Genomic DNA, 24,521 nt, shown 5'->3' with positions numbered 1-24,521 from the left:
TTAATGAGCAGCTTGGAAAATAGTAAAATTCAAACAAAAATACAAAATACGGGGAGGTTTTGCTCAAGCAAAGTTCACAGTTATTTTCTATTGAAGGTGGTCTCAAGATACATGGCTTTACATGCGTTGAGATACTTAAATCAGAATAAAACGTTTAAGATATTTAAAATAAAATTTGAAATATAATAACAAATTACTGGACTAAAATAAAAAATGAATAAATTAAAACTATTTTGAAAGCCTAAATATTTTTCAAGTGTTACATTTGAAAGTGAAATTATGCTTTGCAATTTTTTTTCTTTTTCTACACAGAGCGGTTGCTTTATGAGTCACATTCGTTGTTGAAAAGTGACGACCAGACAAGTCATCTTCTTCAAAAGTGTGGACAGTTGAGTGAAAGATGACTACAAAAATTTGGTAAAAATAAACACAAACATGCCCACAATGATATGTGTCAAGGATTAAATTTGAATTTCTTTACAGCTTGATGATAGACGTGGCACTGGAATACATCCATGCGCTTAAACTTTGAAAAATAACCAAAATAAAAACTTGTTTTGATATTTCACATTATTGGGGTGCTGATTCTTTGCTTGCTATCACATATTGAAAACTTCTTATAATTTCAACAAGCCCTATTTTAAGGCCTAATTTCACACAAATGCACAGTTTTTACCCAGTTTTTCTTAAACCTAACCCACATAAATGCAACATTTTTTAAAAATTTAAATTCAGGACTAATTTAAATTAAATTTAAATTAATCCTTTAAAATTAAAATTAAGAATGCAATGCTTGTTCTGTTTTTAGAAACCTTTTTTACTACAACACCCTTCGCTTCACAATCAGCCATAAGATGCATGCTATTCTCATAAACTCGCCTTTGAATGTATGACGTATAATTCATAATTTTGCATTTTTTTCTGCAGTGCATTCCAATATGAAAACACAATATAGAAGTAGCTCGGCTTATTTAATCCACTTACCAATCAAGAAAAGTACCAGTAAGGCAGTCGTTGCTATGGCAATGAGCGTGGGAATCAAAAGAAGAAGAACTCTGCATTTCCTGGTTAAATTTTGACAACATCCGGATTTTTGCATTGACTCAATCGAACTCTTGTCATCTGCAACAAAATAGCCAGGGAATGTCATGAAAGTAACTATAGAGAAAAAATACAATGCTTTGGTGATATCCCTTCCCCCTAAGGCTACTTGCTAGATTGGCCGCTGCTTTTAGCACACACAAGAGTTTGAACCTTCATGGCTTGGTGTGCCGTTTCATCGTTTCTACAAACAGAGGTTTATTTATTGAACTATTGGAGTAGAACAACTATCCTACACACAAATAAAATCTTGTTCCTTTCAGATTTTAGACAACTACCACAAAACAAGGTTTTTACACATCGTGTAGTGACAAGGTGCTCAGACAAAACCATTTCAACATATTTTCTGTAGCTGGAAACCAAACAAAATGTTAGGCTGTATTAGAACCATGTTGTTTTGTTTCAAGGTATTTTTTTTTCTGTGAGTGTTAAAAATAAACGTAAACATGTTTTAAATATGGTTGTGTTACTCGGCTTTGTGTGGTTTTGGTTCAACAAAAAAACTCGGTGGAGAGTTTGTCTTGTTGTCAAAAAATAATAAAAGTACAACTAACAAAAAGGGTGACAAAGCGTGAAACAATTTCGTAATCACAGAAAAAGTTTTTGACAAACTAACTGTTATCTTTAAATAAACTGTTTTTCAATGCTTGGCAATTGCTAAAAATCTAGTTTTAAGTCAAGCATTAGTCTTTTCTATTTCATAAACTCAAGTTTTGATTGAACACCAAAAAATCAAAGTATGGAACAACATATAACTTAAGTTATTTAAATCGATTTTATGTTCAAGCAATTGATCGGTTAGTTGTCTCTTTTCCCTTTGCCTCACTCAGAATTGTTCCTAAGCGGCTGAAGTGGGAAGTCATTCAAAACAACAATTGAGTTATAAACCTCCACTGGGACTGGTGCTCAAAATCATCTTCCAAAATATCTAACCTACTTCCAATTAAATAACCTTGCTGCTCTCATTTTTTAAACAGCAGTGATTACAGATATTGAAAATGGTGTTACTCTAATAACATGCTAATATTCGGTTAGAATTATATAAATTTATTTGGTACATAGACTACGATAAACAAGCTTACTGTAAAATTGTAAAAAATGGTTGTAAGGAAAATTTTTGGTTGTTAAAATTGTTAATTGGTTAGAGACCAATATACTGTACAATTTTGAACTTTGCGTTGTATCAAGATAAATTTGCACGTATGACATTTTAAATAAAAATTGCAATTATAAAAAAAATAGTTTAAAAAGATTAGGCTACTTAATTAGCAAAAGATATCAACTCAAAACTTTACCTGAAAGATTTGTCAAATACGACCCCATTGTTATGGGAGTCATGCACAATGGAGTATAGACGTTTGTGAGCGTTGTTCTGCTGTCATCCAGGTGACCTGGGGTCATAACCCCAACATCGCGACATTGAACTTCACGTTTTGCATCTGGGGGTATTGTTGGTAGGGGACGTCTTTTTCGGCGTGCACCCCCGTTAGTTAATGATCCGTTCCCACGGGAGTTCATACTAAACTCTGTTTTGTAATGACGCGCCGCTAATTCCTGTATTGCACCAATGCTTTCAAAAGTCTTTCTGTAGTTCGGGAGAAAGGTGTTTGGCTGACCGAGCGTGAACAGGGATGTGGGACGGACTAACTTCTTCTCGCCGCTTGTCTGTGATGAAATATTGCTTGCTATTGTCTCGCTGCAGACAGCTTTTCTCTTGTTTAAAATTTTGTTACCTGACGTGGCTTTGTCGATCCGTTGCTCAACTAGAGTGTCGCCCGAGTTCTGTTTATCACTAACCCGACTACTTTGATCGATAACTATTAAATCATTCCTTCTTAATTTCTGTTGCATTAAGCTCTGGCTCTTAGTTCGGCCGGAAAGTGGAATTTCTTCCTCACAAACTTGCTCGCTAATCGCCGATTCTTCAGACAGCAACGCGTTTTTTTCCAGGTTTCTTTTTTCAGCTAACGGTTTCGCAACAACAGCGGTAGCTCTCTCATGCAAAGTGGTGACATCATTATACTCTAAAGCGACCGTTGTGACGTCAGAATCATCAGCAAAAGATAAGTTTAGTGTGCTACCAACGTGTTTTTTATACTTGCCACCCTGCATCATCCCTGGACTACTGAATGAACGTCTGAAAATACTTTTCTGTAGCTCTTGTTCGTACTCTTCTGGGGGTGGAGGTGGGGGTGGAGGCAAAGGACCCAAAACTCTCGACCTATCGCCTCGTCGCTTACGTTTTGCCGAATGGCTGCGATCGTGACTGTAAGCTCTGTTTTGCCGGCTTTCGCGTTGCATTTTCCAGTCAATGTTTTCTTGTCAGTCCGATGTTGGGATATTGAGGCGACGACTTTTTCTTGAGGTGTCTGCGTATAAGTAGAAGTTGCACTGATTAAAAATTAGCTTGGAAGCTAAACTCCTTCAGTAAATTGAAACTTCACCAAATCGCGCTTTTCCATTGTCACTTCTTTTCTGACTCTCCCAACAATGGATGACCGCTTCTCAACAATTGCATCGGCACGACGCCTGAGCGCTGACTTCGTTGCTAACTCAATTAAGGGAAAGTGAATCACATTTGTCAAGCAGCAGCAGGATTCATGGTCTCTTAGCAACGAGACTTTAAAATAATAATAAAAAATTATCGAAAATGACGTCATACATGCAGCAGGTCAAAAAAGGTCCGAAAATTCAATATTCTTGATGTTGCGTAGTCTTGCCAAAGTAAAGTTCGATAGCAACTATTAGAAGAAGTTGAAAAACAAACTCTGGGGATAAACAAACCTGCTAAAAACTCATGCATTCTGATAATGATTTATTTTGCTACAAAAACAATCGATTGCAAATTAGCATGAAAAGAAACATTTTGAGAGCCCCAATGAAGCAATAGAATTTACAAAGATCAAAACCGCATAGTTAGGCATATGTCATTCATGTCCAACTACTTTTGTGAAGAATATAAAAGAGAAAGCGTTTTGAAAACCTTGTACGCCAGTTTAATGCAGTATTAACTGACAAACCGTTTGAATTGAAATCCGTTTCCTTGTATTTAGCCTCGAAAAAAAATCAAAATTTTTTACTTAAATGTCTGATTTAAAAAAATCGCAGTGTTTGCGGGTAATTGAAATCTAGATGCCGTTTTGTCGCTGCATCGCAATAGCCTACAGTGGTGGATAGAAGTAGGTTGTTGAATATGTTTACGTAAAAATGTTTGTCATAATTGTGATAAAAATTAAAATAGATATAAACAAAACGTAACAGTCACGTCGGGCGCCATTCGATTCATCATCATTATGAAACAATTTTTATCTATAATGACATAAAAGTGATCAAAAGATATAGGTAAACAATTTATGAAGAATTTATAAACAAGTACAAAAGAAAAGGCTAAATAAGAATTATGCGGAAGCCTTAGCCTACTGGCCAGTTATGGCATTATTTTTTTGTAACAAAGAAGAGTTTTTAAGGGCACTGATGCCCACCAGTAAACTTTCCGAAACAAAATTTATCACAACTGATAATTTTCAGTTAAAAGCTAGAAAGCAATAGGGCTCTTTTGCGATAAAAGCATTTCAAAATTTTTAAAAATTGACATGAAAAGTAGACACAGAACTCTTTTGACAATTTATGTTTTAAAATTTAGATATTTTTTAAAAACCATAGACAGACAATCGATAACAACTTAATAACATTGAATTGCATAATTCAAAATTAATACAGAAATGAAATAGATACATAATTTCAAACGTTTTCGGCAAAACTTTCTTCTAATTTTTGTAGCCTACTTATTTAGCCCATTATAGAGATATGCTTTAGCCATATAGCGATAAAGGTCGCCATGGTTTTAGCTTACTTTCTTTCCTTTCTGCTTAGATTAATTGATTCTTCTGGTCTCGATAAGAAGCTTCGAGTCAATGGCAATAACTTTTAAGGCATAAAAAATATACCAAAATTATTTTTCTTTTATTTGATGAACTGTTAGATTAAATTTGCATGTTGCCTTTTGATCACCCCTAAACTAATGAAAGAAGGTTCAAAGTTGAAAGGTTAATGGACGGAGGTGGACAAATTCGATTTAATTCTGTTGCTTTTTTTATCATTAGGCTATAGCGAAAACAATACACGTCAACACAGCAAAGGTTTAGAAAAAAGTAGAAGCGACAAAACGCAAACGTTAAAACGTGTTTGAGAGTTGAGACCCTTGTCAGCAGTTCAATTGATTTTTTTTGTTTTTAATTGATTTAGGCTATTATTAGGCTATTGTAAATTTCTATCGGTTTACTCTCACCATAGTTCATTGATAAAACTTATTTAGAACTAAGTTTATCCTAATTTTGCTTCGCTACCACAAGATAAAGTAATAGTAACCCAAATCTGCTATAGGCCTATAAAGCTCTTTTGTTGGATTTCATTGTAAAATGTTTTGTTTTGGTTTCGATTCGTTGCAAAAGAAAATTAATGTCGTGATTTTGTTTACACTCTTTATTTCGAAAAATACATCCCTATAAAAAAGCAAATATAAACGTTGTTTACAACATTAAACAAGTTTCAGGGGTGTGCAAACCGTGGCCGGAAAGCTCAAACTATTTCGCTCGAGGAAAGGTTCGAAATTTAAATAACAAGTCTTTTCATTTATGTTTTAAGTTTGCAACGTTTAATAAATGTTGTGCTTTGTTTGGCAACCCGATAAGGTCAACCAGTGTCAAATTAGGCTAGGTAAGTTAATAGCTAGTCGCAAGGCCGAATTTAGCTGATGGAGGGCCCGCGACACTTTTAGATCGGGGGGCCCCCGTGCAAACATTTTTTTGCGCCTACGGGGTGAAAAACCAGCTCTACGTCTACAGTAGCATTAATCCAGCACTGCACAGCATTTTGCAAAAACTTCAAAGGCTGAAAGAAACAAAAAAACACAAAATCACGCTTTTTCCACGTAGGGAGCCCTTTAAAAGTCGAGGGCCCGGGGCACCTGCACTCTCTGCCCCCCTCCCCCCTAAATCCGGGCCTGGCTAGTCGTGAGGTAACTGCTGCGTGGTCATTTATTCCGTGCACATTTGCTATAATGTAGATAATAATATTTATTTTCAGTGAACCGAAGTAGGCTACGGGTACGGTAGCCTACTTGCCAGTAGCCTACAGTAGTAAGTTATTTTTTTCTTTCAAGGATGTAGCCCAGTTGTGGTAGTGCTGATGGTAGCCTAGGGCCTAGGCTATGTTCCCGCACTTTGCTTAGGATACGTTGTGCCTACTTTTGTATTTTTCTGTTATTTCTTGTCACGGATGTGCCTATTAACATATTAACATAATCTGTGCGCATTAAAGCCTATTAACATAATCTGTGCGCAGTAGGCTAAAAGCGTAAAACTATATAGCCTATCGGTTTTTAATTTTTTATTAGCTTGAGAAAACTTGAAGTGGCTCCTATACGCGACATCAGTGATGTACGCGCATACAAAAAATATTGACGCCGTCACCGTAAACGCAAACGTTCGAAAAACCATGCGCCGTATGCGTCAACGTAACTTGTAAAAAAAGTTGGCAGCGTCAGCGTCACCGCATTTTGTTTGCCAAACATTCACACGGTATATAAACCACTCGAAACAAACAAGTATTATTTTGAATTTCCACGAAGAAACACAAGCATCTGAAAGTGTTCATCTGACATTTTGCTGCGTTTTGGTTTCAATAGGTTTATGTCTTTGCCCATTGAAAACATTCTTTCAACTTATTCAAAATTTGGAAAGTTTGATAAAAAAAAAATGCAAACAACAGCTAAGACATTAAAAAGTATGCGTTGACGCTATGCGCTAAAATACCGCAAAAACTTTACGGCGTAGCCTCAAGCGACAACTATCCAAAAAACGTGGCCTCAACTCAAGCGTTAGCGTAAACAAAAAATTTACGCCGCAAGTATGCGGCGTAGAATTTGCGGCGTATACGTAGGCTACATCTCTGCGCGACATGTTTGGTTTGATTGGTTTTGAATCTTCGGACTGACGAAGTCTTTGATAGATTGTAGGCTATTCCTGATAGTTTCGCATAGCCTACTCCGCCCCAATCCAATAGCTCACTGCTTAGTTGGTTTGCGTGTGACTTGGTGAACGAAAATGCTTCAAGATCATGCGGCGCTGATTCTCGGGGTGTGCGCTTGAGCAACGCATTCTAAGAGCTGCTAATTTCTAGTTTGTGGCACTTAGTGGATGAAATAATTCCCTGGCAATCTCCTTAACAATCCGAAACTTCACTCTGTCGATCTCGATAACCGCCCTACGTCAAAAGCCCCTACAGTAGCCTACAAGTATGCGAAACTACCAGGAATAACCAATCAAGGCTTTGTCAGTTCGTGCATAAAAATTTAAAACCAATCAACCAACTTGTAGATAGAGGTTTTTGCCGCAGGGCGGTTACCGAGGTTGGCAGAGTGAAGTTTCCAAATGTTGAAATGTTGAAAAATTATTCTATCCAATTTGTAGGCTCACGAGTATTATTCCATTCCATTGATAGATAACACAACTGCGCATCTCGGTTAATCTGGCATTTATCTGTTAATGTTTCATGAAATACTAAAGTACCCATTTTAAACAAAAACACGCTTTTTGCCTTTGTTACATTGCAAGCTAATTTGATAGTGGATGCAGCAAAAGGAGCACTTGCTCTCGTACACCTGGTCCCAAAACACAAAACCGAATAAAATGCATTTTTGTCTCTTAATTTAGCAAAATTTTATCGTACTCTCAATCGCTTATTCGCATTAACTTAATCAACGGCATGATGACATGTGTAGGCTAAGTTATGCTACCAATTTAGGTTTGAATTTTTTTTATCTGCTCTTTATTTGTTTCAGCATGTAGGCTAATATGGACTGTTGTGAATCTGAGCCAACAAAATTATTCACATCGCAACTTCGTCGGAATAAATTGATTAGCTACAGTTTTAAGAGCTTTTTGTTTGTCCTAGATTGTTATGGTACTATTTTGTTCATATTGTTTATAATTGTACCGTACTATTTTCGCAACAGACAAAATAAAAGTTTTCTCCTTCTCCTTTTTTATTTTTAGTTTTAAAATTTGTCAAAACATAAAATATGTATTTGGCAACTCTGGTGACTAGCACGTTCTTTTTTTCTTAGCAGGTCCTAAAGGTGGGTGGTTTGTTAACTTTATTTAGCCTTGCATTCTTTTAATGTTTATAATTGCATTTATTTAATTTGACAAAATACATGATTCTGGACTTTGAGCGGTTGGAGTATACTAATAACCCCTGGTCTTGCTTTAATCAAGCATCTATGACATAGCGGTAATAGCCTACGGTATGTAGTAAGACATTTTCAACCACAGCTAGCCCATTTTAGGAGTTTTTGTTATGATTTCACAATCACATGGCATCGACCCTGGACTTAGGAGATAATATAGCTAAAATCATTCACCACCAAAAAATAGCTATTAACATAATAAATAGAAATAATCACTGCAAGTTCTAAACATAGCATGCTTGAAACAAAGATGCATGTGGTTAAAGTTTGTTTTGTGACATCACAGAAGTTGTTAAAGATAAAATGAATCCGATTACCGCAGTGTGCTGTAAAATTCTTTGATTGTAGGAAGTGGCTGCATTTACGGCGCGTAAATACAGCCGTTCCATGCTTTTTTTTAATCTTTACGTCGCTTTTACTGCGCGCTGTTGCTGGAAAAAAAGTGCGTGCCGTATTTACTTGATTAGTTGATTGTAAGCCGCGGCTTATAAAGTTTTTTTCCATCATGTTTGCGGCTTAAATTCAAGGGCGGCTTACATTTTTTCTCTTTCCTTGTCGACTTTGCCATAGATGTTTTGCTGTACTGCGTTGTCTGATGCCGACAATTGTGAAGTTGTGACGTGCATTTTAAATTGTCACATGCATTTGTGACGTGCATTCGAAAGAAAAAAAGGAGTTGTCAGTTTTATTTATGGTCAGGGTTGCCAACCTTGCGGTTTTCAAAATTATATTGTAAAATTATAAGATCATATAACAGTATTTGCGGCTTACATTTAAGGGCAGCTTACATTAAATTTTTAACACTATCACATGCGGCTTACAATCAAGGGCGGCTTACAATCAAGTAAATACGGTACATATGGTAACTTCTAAATTCAACTGTTTTTGCCAAGTAAATCAGAGGCGCGTGCAATCTTTGCCTGGCTTGTACTCGCAAGGATATGAGTTCGATTCCACCAAAAGGTTTTTTTTTTTAAATTTAATTCTAACCCGACGCGACTGAATCGTTAGGCTACGCATTTTTGTGGCTGTTCAGTTTAGTTTGTTTTTAGTTCTGACCATCACAACAAAAAACAGTACATGACAAACATAACAGAGGTATAGAAAAAGGTAGAAGCGACAAATCGCGGACGTTATAGCGTGTATGACAGGGATATCTAAAGAAGGGGATACGAAGGCTTTTATTACGTCTGACAATAGAAGGGCTTTTGTTTATCGTAAATAATCTGTGTTTATCGTAAAATGACAATTGGCACCGATAGTAGTTTAATAAATCTTGTTATGATAACTTGCATTGCGCTATTAGCATCAGGCCTGGATAGTCACAGCATGCTCATGGTTGCTTGTTAATTCAACTACTTATATACTTGCTTTACATCTAGCCTACTGCAAAGGCTTTGTTAAAAAAAGCAGCTTACTCGCAACTTTTCAACTGTCTTTGTAGACAAGTATTCTTTGAATATGCTCTACGTAACATTTGCTAACTGTCTTGTGTAGCTCATTGTACCAGCTGCACTACAACACTTTCTACAATTTTAAAAAGAACCACATGTTTAAAGCACTACAAACTACCGCCCTGGTAGTGTCACGAGAATAAGGCAATCGCTGCGAGCCTTCATATCCCCTTCTCTAGATATCCCTGGTGTATGATAGCAAAGCAGGACAATCAGTTTAAAATGTGGCACGGTCATAACTGTCAGTTGGAAACCCCATTTTCACGCATCAGTGATAAGAAGCATTGAAGAGTTTTATGTGCAAAAATCATGTTGCTTTGCCAAGAGGATTTTGTATAATGTTGGGAAATGCAAAAATGAGTAAAAACTGATTTCAAGAAAAAAAGATGCTTGCGTTATCGGAAAATTTGGTTAAGTCGTCTTAGAATGATTGCTTTTTGACCAAAACTTTTCATTTTTTTGTGAATGACTAAAGCACCGCTGAGAGTACTTGCAAAAAAACAGATGGAAACATGAAGAATAAAAGCAGTTATTAATGAAAAACAGTCGATGTCCGCAGGCTGGTGAACCCACTGTACCCGGAAGCGTTCTTTTTTTTTTTAAACTAAATTTTGACCCAAAGTGCATTTTTGTAGTCAATTTTTAATTTGAGTTGCCTACAACCTAATTTTTTATGTTTTTTCATATGTGAGTAATAAATTTAGAGTTTTTTTATTGCTGGAGTTTGAGAATTTCTCTGGGTAATTTTTCATTTGTGGCCGTGCTAACTACTGATATAGCCTATAGCGGCTATAGCCTACTACATAATTTTTCATTCAGGCACGTTTTAAACCTTTCAAGGTTTTGCCACCTTTTCCTGTTCATTTACGTGCTGGTAGGTCTATATCGATTTTTGTAGTTAGTATCTTTTTCGTCCCGGACGCGTTAATGACTAAAAATAAAATGATTGATTGATTGATGTGACCGTGTTTGCCGAACAAAGCATTACATCTTTGCTCTCAACAAGTTAGTTATATACAATGCTTCTTTTAAAAAAATGGTAATGGTATGTAAATGTAATGCAACTCAAATTAAAAATCGACTACAAAAATGCACTTCGGGTCAAAATTTAGTTAAAAAAAAAGTCTTCCGGGTAATATCGAACTCATTCCCTCTAGAATAGGAGCCGGCAAAGTATCCAACAAAGTTTCCAGAGTTTCCGCAAACAACTCGAGGGTTAGGGTTAGTGGAAAAATATTTGCGGAAACTGCAATCAGCGAGGGTTAGGGTTAGAGAGCATAGATTACTCTATGGTTAGAGTTAGGGTAAAGGTTAGCGGGAACTGCAGAAAAATGTTTGCGGAAACTGCGATCAGCGAGGGTTAGAGCATAGGTTAGGGTAAGGGTTAGCGAAAAACTACGGAAAAATGTTTGCGAAAACTGCGATCAGTTAGGGTTAGAGCATAGATTAGTCTATGGTTAAAGTTAGGGTTAGCGAAAAGCGAAGAAAAATGTTTGTGGAAACTGCGATCAGCGACTTCGGCTTTGTGCTATCTTTCTCTCAATCTTTTCAGGGGATAATGTTTACGGAAACTGCGATCAGCGACTTCCGCTTTTCTTAATTTCTTTCGATCTTTTCAGGGTACAAACCAGCTTGCATCCGAGGTGTTATACATGATTGTAGCTACTTTTTAGTTTAAACATGTCTTGCAGGCCGTTTGAAACAAATAAGATTGATTGGTATATAAAAGCATTCAAAAATTTGTGTTCTTTGTAACAGTGCTGTTGAATGATTCAGTAGCAATTTTATTTAATAAAGTTGAGTCATCATGTACCAGTATGCTCCTGCTTTTTCCAACAGTATATATGATATAGTAGTTAAATTTCGCTGGCCACAGTTACTTTATTTAACTTATTTGTCAAATTCATTCTTTTTCCTCTACCCCACAAAGTATTCACCAGCGACCACTTAAACAGAAACTAAAAAAGTTGAGTGAGTATCTACTCGTTTTAGATGTAAATCGGTTAGTGTTTTTTTTACCCCAATACCCCACAGTTTTATTTACCCCAATACCCCACAGTTAATATTTAGATTTTTTTACTCCACTTGACTATAGTGGTTAAACTACCTCATTGACTCCAGCAAAATGCAACCTATTTCTGTTTGTTGCTGCTATATTTAATAATTAAGAAATTTAATGTATGTTTAGAATCTAAAAGATGACAAACACAAAAGGTTTACGCCGTGGAACGCGGTATATGTTCTCTAAAGACTTCCGCAAGAAGGGAACAATTGGATTAAAAAAATATTTGACAGTGTACAGGAAAGGTGATATCGTTGACATCAAGGGTGATGGTGCTGTCCAAAAAGTAAGTATATATCCAATTATTTATTGAATTAAAAATGAACAGGACTAGAATGCCTGCCATAAAAAACCTCCCTGTTTGCAATCATTTGGAAATATGACTGAAGTAGTTTGTTGTACATTGCACACAACCAATCTGTTGATTCATTTGAGGAGGTATAATATTGTTTACTAAGTGGGGTTTTTGGTTTTCTGCTGGTAAGTTGCAGGGGATGCAACCTAGTTCATACCCTGAAAAGATCGATAGAAAAAAATAGAACAAAGCCGAAGTCGCTGATCGCAGTTTCCGCAAACATTTTAATAGGGTTAGGAAAAGATCGGGAAAAAAATTAAAAAAGCCGAAGTCGCTGATCGCAGTTTCCGCAAACATTTTAAAAGGATTAGGGTTAGAAAAAGATTGAGAGAAAAAATTTAAAAAAAGACAAAGTCGCTGATCGGAGTTTCCGCAAACAAACAAACTGGAAAGATCGAGAAAAAATAGAACAAAGCTTAAGCCGCTGATCGCAGTTTCCTCAAACATTTTAAAATTTCCAATGATGATCCTAAAAGTTTGCCGAAGTCGCTGATCGCAGTTTCCGCAAACATTTTAAAAGGGTTAGGATTGAGATCGGAGTTTCCGCAAACATTTTAAAATTTCCGGTAATGATCCTGAGAGTTTTTGTTTGTTTGTGGAAACTGCGATCAGCGACTTCGGCTTTGTGCTATTTTTTCTCTCGATCTTTTCAGAGGGAAAAATTTAAAATGTTTGCAGAAACTGCATCAGCGACTTCAGCTTTTTTAAATTTTTTCCCTCGATCTTTTCAGGGTACGAACTGAGGGTACGAACTAGGTTGCATCCGGTTACAGGCGTTACTGTTAGTTTATCACAATATGGTTTTTGTTTTTTAGGGTATGCCCCACAAATGTTATCATGGTAAAACCGGACGTGTCTACAACGTTACTCAACATGCTGTTGGTGTTATTGTGAACAAACAAGTGAAGTAAGTGCAGTGATAAATGAATTATTGTTTTTGTGTTAATGGAGACTTCTACTTTCAAAGAGTAGAGTCAGTTGCAAAAATTGATTGAAATGTTGATGCAGTTACACTACAGACTGGCTTAAGGCAGCCATTATTTTGTGCACCGGCCTTCAATAAAACACATGTTTGGTGCATGTACAATTGTACATTGTCATTCACTACAACTTGTTCAATCACTCATGAAGCTGCTTGCCTTGAAATTATGGCAGTCAATAACACCCTCGCACTGTGTTCATTTTTGCTGTTTTGGAACAAAGCTTTATAAAATTCTTGGTTATTTTGGTTTGAGTATTTTTGGCAACAAACTTTTACTAATTAGTGAAAATAAAATATAATAGATCTTTAATACTGGCCCGGTTGGTAATAATCGCAATTTCTAGAACTGGTAACAAATTGCTTACAGACGGGTGGTTACTGTTTACCTGAGACCCCTGTGTTATTCTAATATTGTTTGCATATAGCAGCTTTCTGTGCAGAAATTCATGTATTATTAATGTTACGTTATAGGCTACCCTGTGATACGAGATGCAAGAAACATTTTTCGTGCTTTGGTTTTTCAGCATTACTATTTTGTACATGTTATGTAGAATTAAAAATCCTTGCATCACCAAATGAGGAAATCGGGAAAGTTATTCAGTGATAACCAAAATTGTTTATAGTGGTGATAAATCGGTCGCCGCATCATACTGCTTTTTCCTCATTTTGTGATCCTCTTCTTCACCAACTACAAGTGTTAAGTGACTTGTGATGTAACTGAAGTAAGCACCCATCAGAGGACTACATAAGCGAAGCTGACCTCTTTGGAATTGTGTGTTACGCAGGGGCCGAATCATTGCTAAGCGTATCAACGTCAGAATCGAGCATGTAAAGCATTCACGATCTCGTCTCGCCTTCCTCGATCGCGTGCATGAAAACGAGAAGAAACGCGCAGAGGCAAAAGCGCAAGGAATTCGTGTTTCCCTAAAGAGATTGGTAAGTTTTCTGCAAGCCACTTTAACATGAAGAAATTCTGCAAGATCCCAATGACACCGTCAACCTGTCAGTCATGTTATAAGACGCTACCGTCCAATTGTGACTATTCTAGCGCTCATCCAGAGAGTTAATCCTTGCTTTGAACTTCGTTAGTAATTACAGAAGAGTAATGGTTGGTGTGGGAATCGAACCCAGGTCATTGAAAAGACTATTTCCTTGCCCTAAATTTCCTGTGTATCATCTGCTTTTCCACGTCACGGAAAACCTAGCTTATGATTACTTCGAGGTTGGCTGTGGCAAAATTTTGTCATGTTAAAGTGGCATACTAGCTTCTAAGTTATTATGGATAGTCAATACACATGTATTTGGCAAAACAATGCAGATCACCTTTATCAATGCTTATTAGTGTTCTATACAGCGGCTGAAGAAGTCGCAAATTTGATATGTTTCAAATCACGGTGACCAGGCCTGCGTCAGTGGCTCAAAGCCTCTTTAAGTAGGCGAAACTGCCAGGAACAAGTTCAAAAGAAGCTTTCTCACATCGAGGATAAAGATTCCTATATGCATTCAAATCTTGATGCAATTGATGAGTACAGTGAGGGAGGGGTGCAGCTGTCGAATCGATAGAATCTAGCGCTTTTGAAATCTCTTGAATGTGTAGTACTGTATTTTAATTACAAAGTCAAACCTTTTGAAGTCACCTACCCCTTTGCTCTTTCTTCGAATGTTGTGTATAAATTTAGTTGTTTGCGTGACGCAAACCAGACATACATTGGTATGTCAACCAGACATTTGTTGACAAGGGCCGGGGAGCACTTAAAACCAAACTTAACCAAAAGTGCGATTAAAAAGCACATCGCCTCTTGTGAGACGTGCACTGACAATGTCTCGATTGACCAATTTAAAATCATCTCTCGAGGCAGATCTGAATTTCAGACTAAAATCATGGAAGCTTCAAGAATCAAACGTGATAATCCGTCTCACCGGCAGTTATTCGCCTGAGGCTCATCGTTCCTCTTGTGTGTGTTCTAATTTGTTTTGTCAAATGCCTGTAGTTTACACCTTATGTGATCTGTTTTCCACGGTATACTTGTAATCATTCCTGTGTCACTCGCTCAATTTGTGCTTTTCAGTCTGGAGTGTCGTTAGTATACAGTTATAGTGCAAGTCAAATTTACCTTACAATTTTCATTTTATGTACAGTATATATATTGCAGATATGTAATTCCTGATGAGGACACACGTACGTGTCGAAAACGTTAGAGTTTATTTTTAATTATGTTATATTTGTGTATGTAATACATCATGTTAAACCCGCTGAAGTTACTCTGTTTTATTTCGCTATGGTTCAACAAAGCAAACTCTCTACCAAAGCTTTATGTATTTGAAGGTATATTGTGGAAATCTTGATCCACGGATCGAGAAGGCTTCTTGGCCCAACTGGTTGCACGCCCTGTTGTAGTGCTAACAATATTATTCTTATATGTCTTACAGCCGGCACAACCAAGACCGGGTCATTTGGTCAAATCAAGAGGGGTGGAGCCTGAACTCGTCGAACCTGTGCCATGGCGTTTCCTTGCGTAATTGTGTGGAAATAAACGATTCTATTGTAAACGCATGCGTCGCCTTTTGCATGGGCTGGAATTCGTATACAGTAAATCAAGATACCTCTTTCAACGTGTAATTGAAAAAATAGTACAAGTAGAACTCGGTTAATCCGGATTCGGTTAATCCGGATCTTCGCCTAATCCGGATGAAACTGGAAGTACAAATGATTTGTAATCTTTTTCTTAAGAAACGGCTTCGGATTATCCGGATTGTTTAATCCGGATCTTCGCCTATTCCGGACAAAAGTTGCGCTTTCTCTATCGCTTTATCCGGATTTTCCGACAGTTTTGCCATTTTATGCTAAAACGTAACGTGGCTTATTGCGAGAAATTTCTTATCTATTGTTCCGTTAATGTGACGCAATAAATTATTGCGGATTTCTTTTCATGAACAGTAATCCCTCCTAACGCAAAATTTGTGTGCAAATGCTCAAACTCGTACTGTAACTTGAAAAGATGTCGGTGGAATTTTCGGCGGTATGTCGGTGATGTTTTTCCAATAGAAGACTTTGTTTGATTTTTTGTAAGTTTTCCAAAGAAACTCGTCTTCTTTACTGTTTTCAAAAGTTTTGAGTGACTACAGATTATTCCGACACGCATGTCTGAAGATATAACTTTTGCCAGTGTGTTCTTGCGTTAGACGCAGAGTCTACAAATACTTTCGTTTTACATGCATACTGCATTTCAAAAGAATTCTATCGCTAATATGGTGATCGCGCGTCTCGGAATTGACAGATGACCACACTAATGCGTTCAATTTCAGTGATTTTTACCGATACCCTTCTATCTAGGTAACGTCAGGCTTGATAGAACCGTCATCGGTTAATCCGGATCTTCGCCTAATCCGGATGGAATCGCCGGTCAAATCGAATCCGGATTAACCGAGTTCTACTTTTATATGAATAATACTAGGGTGCTGTGTTACACTACAAAACAGAATTTGTCTACAGGAGGGGGTGATAAATGTGTGGCGGATTAGTTAATCGCGAATTATCATTGTAAAAACACGCATTGTAGTAGTTGGAAGTTAGGGGTGCGGAGGAAGTGCTAAACTACCATACGGTAACCGGTTTGATAATGAATTTTGAATGGAAGGTACATATCGGCCAAGTCGTGTACAGCACTGTACACTAAAACATGATGGCATGCATAGCATACAAGTTGCAATCTACGATGTGGTGGTGGATGTAAAACAACATTAAAACAATACATTTTATAATTGAAGAAACTGCACACCACAGTGAAGATAGAATGGCAGCTTTTACACAGCCCGACAGTTAAATTAAACAAAACAAGATATAAAGCACAATATAAAAGTTTGTAAGTACTCTGCACACGATCCCAGAAAGCAAACCAACTTTTTGTGCATTGATTGTGTCGGTCATTCGAAGGTTACGAAATTCAAGAGCTTGGAATCGAACAAACAGGAACACGTTTCATCTATATAGTTGCTAACTCTTGTGTGCAAAGTGATTTGATCTAAATTTTTGAGAAAAGCATATTGTCTAAGAAGCATAGAGATAACTAATATGCACAAATTGTTGCAATATAGCCTACATGAGTCTTCATACGATTGTTTGATGATTAAGAATCGTATGATGATGAGTTACAATCACGCAATAAAAACAGTTACTGAAGCGGAACGGGATCTTCAAAACTTGGTAATTTCTTCCTGGTCGGCCTGCCCTGGTTCTTCTAACAGCGAAGAGACCTAAGCCCACAGGAACAACAGTTAAATTTAAACACAGGCCTAAGAGTCAATAAGGTAAAAATTACGAGCACATAACCTGCAAATGAAATGCATGAATCGCAAATAGATGAAACAAGAGACGCAACAGTGAAGAAACGTTAGAAAGTACCGTACGGTAACTAGATTTACAGTGTGCCAGCAACCTCAGATTGGGCATTGTCTTTATAACAACCATCTTGTCGCCCGTTGTTTTATCACAGAGAGTTGCAATGCACATTTGTTCCCTCTTCCATCAACGCTGTTTTGTTGTTTACAGTAGATTAACATTTCGTAAGACAAAGACAAATTTCTGAAAATATTCCCTAATGTTGTTACGTGGGTCCGCTCCTGGAGAAAACGCTAGTGGCAAGAACGTTACAGCAGGGTGTGAGCACCACTCTAACAACCGCGGGCGGCATTCTCGCCAGTAGCGAGGGATTGTGCGTGACACTTTAATAGGTATGGCAGGTGGAAAACTTTTATGGCAGCAAAATCCGTCCATTTTACATAGTTTAAATGTCTGAAAACGATGAATTAACGTAAAAGAACATAATTTGTTCTAGGTATCCTAGACGGCAAACCAGTCGTTTTTACATTGATTTAACGTCTGCAGAAATTGAATCATTGTAAAAAGGACGTCTTTTGTTTTGGGTAAGGTATTGCTAACATTGTACTTGAAAATGACAGCCAACCTTCGGATCGGAGACGGCACGTGATGATGATGATTAAACCACCTCACCACCAGCGTTGGGCGCGATAACTCATTTTTCAGTTAAGCGATAAACGAAAAATGCCTAAAGCGATAACGATAAACGATAAATCAAAAAAAGTTAAGCGATAACGATAAAATTATCGCCGATAATGTCCGATAACGATATTTTTTTTTCTTGGTTAGCGCTGCCCATCCCATGCAGCACGAACTGTTTTCATCAACATGACGAAAAATCGAACATAATATACTGTAAAGGGACAAAACTTTTTGTAAGTTATGCATGAATAGAATCGCAACAGCGGCAGTGGGTATCGAATCTTCAACCTCTTTATCCAGAATCAAACCACTGAGGTAACCGCCGTGCTTATACCTTCAGATACCAGTTGGATGCCTTTATCAATTGAGTTACACTGCCGCTTACGTGCAGTAGGCAAAATAATTAAATCAAAAGAAAATACCATAAAAAAATTCCAAACTTAATATTTTGCTTTCTGCTAGGACTGTTTAGGCCTAGGCTACAGCAAAGTCAGCAATAGGCTTAATTGAAAAAATTCCAAAAAACGCAAAATGCTTGAAAATTTATCGGTAATCTTAAGCGTTATTGGTAGTAAAAATGTGCATACTGTGAAATCCATCAAGCTTGTCAAATCAGTCGTGTTTATTTTAGAACATAACATAATTATCGTAATTTACTGATAATTTCAGATATTTTTTTTTGTTTTCTTTGTGAACACTATCATTAATCAATGGCAGAACGCTGAGTTGTTGGGATGGAATTGCAATATAGGCACTGTATTAGTGAGAATAAAAATATTTGATTGAGGTAGGCTATGTCGCATAGGTAAATGAGAAAGGTTATACTGTATTTAGCATAATTTTACCACGCAACTCGATGCGCCTATTGTCATGCAAAAACTACTACAAGATGCAAAAATGTGATGTCGGTCTGCATGTTAAATGCTTCAAGCAATATTATATTCCACAATGACTTGTTTCAGTGATGTGTTACTTTGCTAATTCTCATCTTCATATTCTTTGAACTTTCATTTCAATAAAATGCTCGATGACAATAATGACATGACAAGACATGAACAAGACGTTTCCCATTTATCACTTTGAGCGATAAGTAAAACGTAATAACGCTTTTACGCACAAGAAACTTGTGAAATTTGATAACGGATTTGCCTAGCGTCCTATATATAGGACGGCATTTTTCTCAAAAAGTACAAACACAATTAGGAAAAAAATAATTGTGATATGATTTTTAGGTCATAATTATGCAATATTTAAATTTTCCGAAAATTTTTTTCAAGTATTTTCCCTTTCGGCACAAATGGGTTAACTTTTTAAGTTAAATGGCACTTACGCATTTGGTTATTATTTTTGGATTAAAGTTATATCGCCAAGCTAGAAAAAAATCGATCTTACAGTCTATAACCGATCTTGTTTTGTTGTTGAGTGTGAATTTTGTCTTTTAACTGAGTTTGTGGCAAAACCGCACGTCTCAAGGCAAGTTCTTGCAATTTTAGTTAATCTACTCATCTAAAGATTTAATGCACTTAAAACAGTAAGTTTCATGTTTTGACGAGAGAGATTTTATTTTTTTACGACAATTACTAAAAACTAACACTTCCAACGAGAAAAAGAAAACACAAGAAGGGTGTGCCACCTCCCCTGACAACGACCTGTGCACACACACTTCAGGCACTGAAGAAGAACTAGTTTCAATTTTAGTTTCATTAACTAGGTGACTAGTAAAAATATTACTTTTCATGGTCTTTCCACTTGTGTGTTGATCCGAAATAAAATTTATCGGCGATAATCAAATATTGCCTTTGGCGATAACGATAAACGATAACTGAAAAAATAATTGAGCGATAACGATAGGCGATAAAAATTTATCGCCGATAATGCCCATCACTGCTCACCACAACTAACAAAGTTAGCTAAACAATAACTCAAACCACAAATACCTGGTCACTTGTTATGCAACGCACACCATCTTCCACCATCTTCTTTTTGGTGAGTTTAATGTTTTCACCGTTCACCCCTCGGCAGGCGTCCTCGACTAAGTAAGTCTGAAGCATTTAGAGACAAATTTTATACATATGTCCCACAAAAGCATGATCAGACTTTCTAGGGCGGACGTTGGTGGATTGTGTCCATGTGTAGTCAAGTTTTTTTCCTTTCCCCTAATGCCTGGTAGAACCTTTACCTCTCTGGTAAGAACACCTTTACCCCATGATAAGAACACCTTCCTTCCTCTTCTTTCATAGACACATCCGGTTCCGGTACTGCCGAATCGTCAACACGTCACATACCAAACAATGGATTAGTTTCTAGTCTGAACTCGGTTCCACAGTATGTGGCGGGAGCGTTTGACTACATACCGTAAGCTGTTACAAGTGTTGCCATTGCTTCAGAACTTTTATGCACAGTATATGACAGGTACTTAACCTACATAGTAGTTTTGACAAGTAGTAATGCGAATCATGAAACAAGGTTGAAATACAACAAGGTGGACGCCTGCCTGCAACTCTGGAAGGTCTACTGTATAGATACAACTTAAACACTGTATATAGAATAAAACAAATATACAACATTATTCACCTGGAAGCCCAAATCAAGACTGTCAAACACAGTATACTTCACGCATATATCAGTGGCGACACCGCAGATGCATGTTCGTTCTATACCATGTGATTGAAGCAGCTGTCGTAACTCTGTCTCATTTAGTCGATCGTTGTCGAAAAAGGCAGAGTATGAATCTAGTGTCAATCTGCTCCCCTTCCTAACCACGGCGGCTTCTTCAGGGACCTATGAGAACAACAAATGTCGCTCAATAAATCGTTAGTTGTAAAATGAAAGCTATAAATTTTAATGAATTTAGAATTAAATTGAAAACATTCTATTGCAATGAACAATAAGATTTACGCCTATAAGATATAATTGTTTTCTCACCATTGTCACGCACAGCGCCTGGGAGCTTAGTCTGCATTACGGACATGATGCGATATGAATGTTATCATTATTACAACACCGTCAGAAGAAAAAAACAGACTACGGGAGTTGACCGTATCCATGGTCGCATCGTTGGCTCAATGTCGAGTATAACTTTATCACTGCGCACGTTTCCATTCGATTTCAAACTCGGGGCGTCGATTTAGTGGATAAACTATTGATTTAAATTTGGTTAAAGCATCTTATGACGCTTTGACGATAGGTGGATTTGTGAGTTAAAATTAATTGAATTTCGTAGCAAGAAGTAGGGAATTATTATACTGATATTATACAAGCAGGGAATTATTATACTGATAGGGTTTACCCAGAAAAAGTGTTGGGTAGAAAAACTTACAAGCACCAACGCCAGTGCCGCACGCAGGTTCTCAGGCAATATACAAAATCAACAGGGTCTATTGAAAACAAAAATGATTGGCATGTCACATTTGTCACAAACAAAAAAACGGACAAAACTTTCAAACAAACCTTTAAATCTTTGTGCAGTTCAGCACCCCAGGAATCTTGTATGCAATGTGGGGGCCACATAATTTGGTCTCTTTTGCATTCGTCTTCAACAGAAAAGGAAACAATATCGTACACTTCGGCATGTTTGCATTCGATCTGTAGATATACAAGAAAGCAATTATTATACGTTAAAGAAAATGATGACATGGATTAACAAAGTAGCAAATAGAATTTTATCAAATTTAAAATCATTATAAAAATGTCATCACATGTGTTTATCATTCAATAAAAACATAAATTACGTAATATTTTTAGACAAACATCCATAGATGTGAGAATCGATAATAAACGTGTATACAACTATACATACACAGCCACATAAAAAAGTAAGCTAATGATATCAAGCACTTAAACACTTTGTTGCTCCATGTTTTAACATGGTAATAGTAACATTAAATCTGGAAAGCTAAACCTCTTTTATTCTACTTGCATTGTTATTGTCAGTTAGACTTACAATTTCTAAATGAAAAAATGTATACCAAAAACAAACAGAATGGTTCGAAATAAAATTGTGTCTTTGCGAGAATGGACTGCCAAGTCCATCTCGATAGCTCAGTTGGTGTGGCTTCATGAACAAGAAAATTTCAAGATGAAGTGGCGCTGGGTCGAATCTCAGGATGTGCTAATCAAGGCTCATCATTTATTTTTGTTCGGTGGTAAAAAAAACGTACATGAAGAAAACAAAAACATATATATATACAATGTGCATCCAACGAGAGAGTGCAAAAGACCATAGCCGGGGTAGGCGTGATGATGTGCTAATCAAGTTCTAAAAGAGCACGTGAAGAAAATTACCTTTGAATGTTCATGCTGTTTGTACTTATGGGCGTTGGTTACAAACGAAATATGATCATCGGGATGCCAATCCATTGTAAAGACAATCAAATCCCAACCGGGGAGACTTGTGAGAGAATTGATAACTTCAACCACTTCCTCTCCATTCTGTGGAATAAAAAACAATATGGAGTTAAAAAAATATATACATACATGTTAACTACAAAGGCTTCCTGTTAATCTTAACCGTTTTGCAGCATCTTAGATGCAAACATTATATATAATTATAGTTACGTCATAAACACATCATTTTCTGTTTAGTTTGTTTTGTTTCTCATCAGCGTAATAAGGCAAATGCATTCCAATACATCAGTAGTCAAGGAACTTGGATAGTGACAAAACCTGAACTATAAAGCATGTTCGAGACAGATACTACACAAAGCAAAACAACAAACTTGCCGCACTAAACATTCAGTTTAACAGACGTCCATTACATTTTCAAGTCAAGCTGCAGTTTCAAAAATATCTATATAAAGTAAACTGAGCCAACTTGTACATTTGCTTCCAAGTAAGTATGGTAATGCTTTATTTTCAGAGTTAACTATATTTTCCATAACAAATTTGAGATAACCGAGATGAAACTGATTACATCAGCAATTTACTTTTTTTACTATTAATATCAAACTTTATAAAAACTATGTCATATCAAATCTAGAGCTAATATATATAGATATTAATATTTTGGTGCCCATAAAACAGTTATATATCCAAATACCTGCATTTGTATTGCAGCTAACTGGTTAAGGATAAAAATATATATAATGATGAATAAAAAATAAAGTAGCTGAAAACAACAAGAGACCTTGCAGTCATCAATTCACTTGTGCCAATTTCGGCATGGCATTAGGTGCAACGTTGATAAACAACACTATGATTAAAGCACTGTATCAACAATTAACCACACTGAAACATGGAAATAATAGACTCAGAGAAAAGTAGTCAGAATACAGTAGATATATTTTTCTGCACAAAGTATGTTACCTCTTTGGCTGGACACTCCTTCAATGCTAAAGTTCCAGTAAGAAAATCATTTTGCATATCTACAACTATCAATGCTGTTTTGGGCATCTTTAGCAGCTTAAACAATGTATTATATACCGTATGATATACTATAAAAACTGCAACGATTAAAAAGTTTACATGATTGTGGTGGAAACAAGTATGCAACAACAGATTTTCAAGGCCAGATAAAAGCATGAAATCCATTTCAATAGGTTGCCTAGACTTTGCTTTATTTTTTCATACTAATAAAACATTGAAACTTCCTTCTTATATCTGAAAAAGTGAGTTTGTATCTTTAAGGTGTTCCTCTTTTTCTATGATTTCTTGGAGCAATGAAATTTAATTTGTCATACCCAATTACCCATGCATTGAAAGATTGCAATATGACAATGAGACTAATTGTATCACAATTTATGGTATTTTGTTGAGAAAGAAAACTCACTTCCTTGGGTGGTGTCCCCTCCCGGTATAAATGCTGCCTTTATCATAACATATTATGCGGAATGGCCCGTTTCGGTGAGTCCGATTCGGTTAGTCCGATTCGGTGAGTCCGATCCCTTAACGGGGGATTTTTTCAATTTTTTTTTTAAATTATCGGGTACCGTAGCCTAATTATCATTGCCGTTTTAGGGTTAGGGGTTAGGAGTTAACGTTAGGGGTTAGAAGTTAGGAACTCACCGAATCAGACTCACCGAATCGGACTCACCGAATAGTAGCAGACCCCATATTATGATACAATTTTTCTGGCTTCAAGTTAATAAGAGCTTGTTTGTGGAGAAATAATATAACTGTAACTAATCTAACAACGCCAATTTTATTTAATTGTAGAAAAGCTCATTTAGTAGTCCTACCCTACATGCTAATGTGTGTATACTTATTATTGAAATATTTTTACGAGGTAATTAAAACCAATAAAAATATCTGTGCATGGCTCCAAGTAGCATTAACATGTTGATCCACAGTGTGGAATACA

At 36.6% G+C, this 24,521-nt stretch overlaps 3 protein-coding genes across 3 annotated transcripts in view; 1 reads left to right on the top strand and 2 right to left on the bottom strand.

The window, feature by feature from the left end:
- Positions 1-3,402, bottom strand: part of LOC145779698 (uncharacterized) — a 39,395-nt gene extending 35,993 nt beyond the window's left edge. The window contains exons 1-2 of the mRNA XM_082591334.1: positions 2,397-3,402; positions 985-1,122 (exon numbers count right to left, since the gene is read on the bottom strand). Coding sequence (XP_082447460.1) covers positions 985-1,122; positions 2,397-3,402 — 1,144 coding nt within the window. The remainder of the gene's footprint in view (positions 1-984; positions 1,123-2,396) is intronic.
- A 4,789-nt stretch (positions 3,403-8,191) lies between these two features.
- On the top strand, positions 8,192-15,753 carry LOC145779463 (large ribosomal subunit protein eL21-like). The gene is made up of 5 exons (XM_082591058.1): positions 8,192-8,239; positions 11,993-12,152; positions 13,037-13,128; positions 13,989-14,139; positions 15,634-15,753. Exons 2-5 carry the CDS (start codon positions 12,003-12,005, stop codon positions 15,721-15,723), a joined length of 483 nt encoding a protein of 160 aa, XP_082447184.1. The 5' UTR covers positions 8,192-8,239; positions 11,993-12,002; the 3' UTR covers positions 15,724-15,753.
- Positions 15,754-15,804: 51 nt separating this feature from the next.
- Positions 15,805-23,659, bottom strand: LOC145779462 (nicotinamidase-like). Its single transcript, XM_082591057.1, has 6 exons — positions 23,528-23,659; positions 22,508-22,654; positions 21,674-21,808; positions 20,798-21,004; positions 20,161-20,265; positions 15,805-17,457 (listed from the first exon to the last, which is right to left on the bottom strand). The coding sequence occupies exons 1-6, from the start codon at positions 23,612-23,614 to the stop codon at positions 17,398-17,400; spliced, it is 741 nt and encodes a 246-aa protein (XP_082447183.1). The 5' UTR covers positions 23,615-23,659; the 3' UTR covers positions 15,805-17,397.
- Between the last annotated feature and the right edge of the window lie 862 nt (positions 23,660-24,521).

This window comes from Aplidium turbinatum, chromosome 11 (assembly GCF_918807975.1).
Source record: "Aplidium turbinatum chromosome 11, kaAplTurb1.1, whole genome shotgun sequence".
Classification (NCBI taxonomy): domain Eukaryota; kingdom Metazoa; phylum Chordata; class Ascidiacea; order Aplousobranchia; family Polyclinidae; genus Aplidium; species Aplidium turbinatum.
This window is presented reverse-complemented; position numbering and strand designations above follow the sequence as displayed.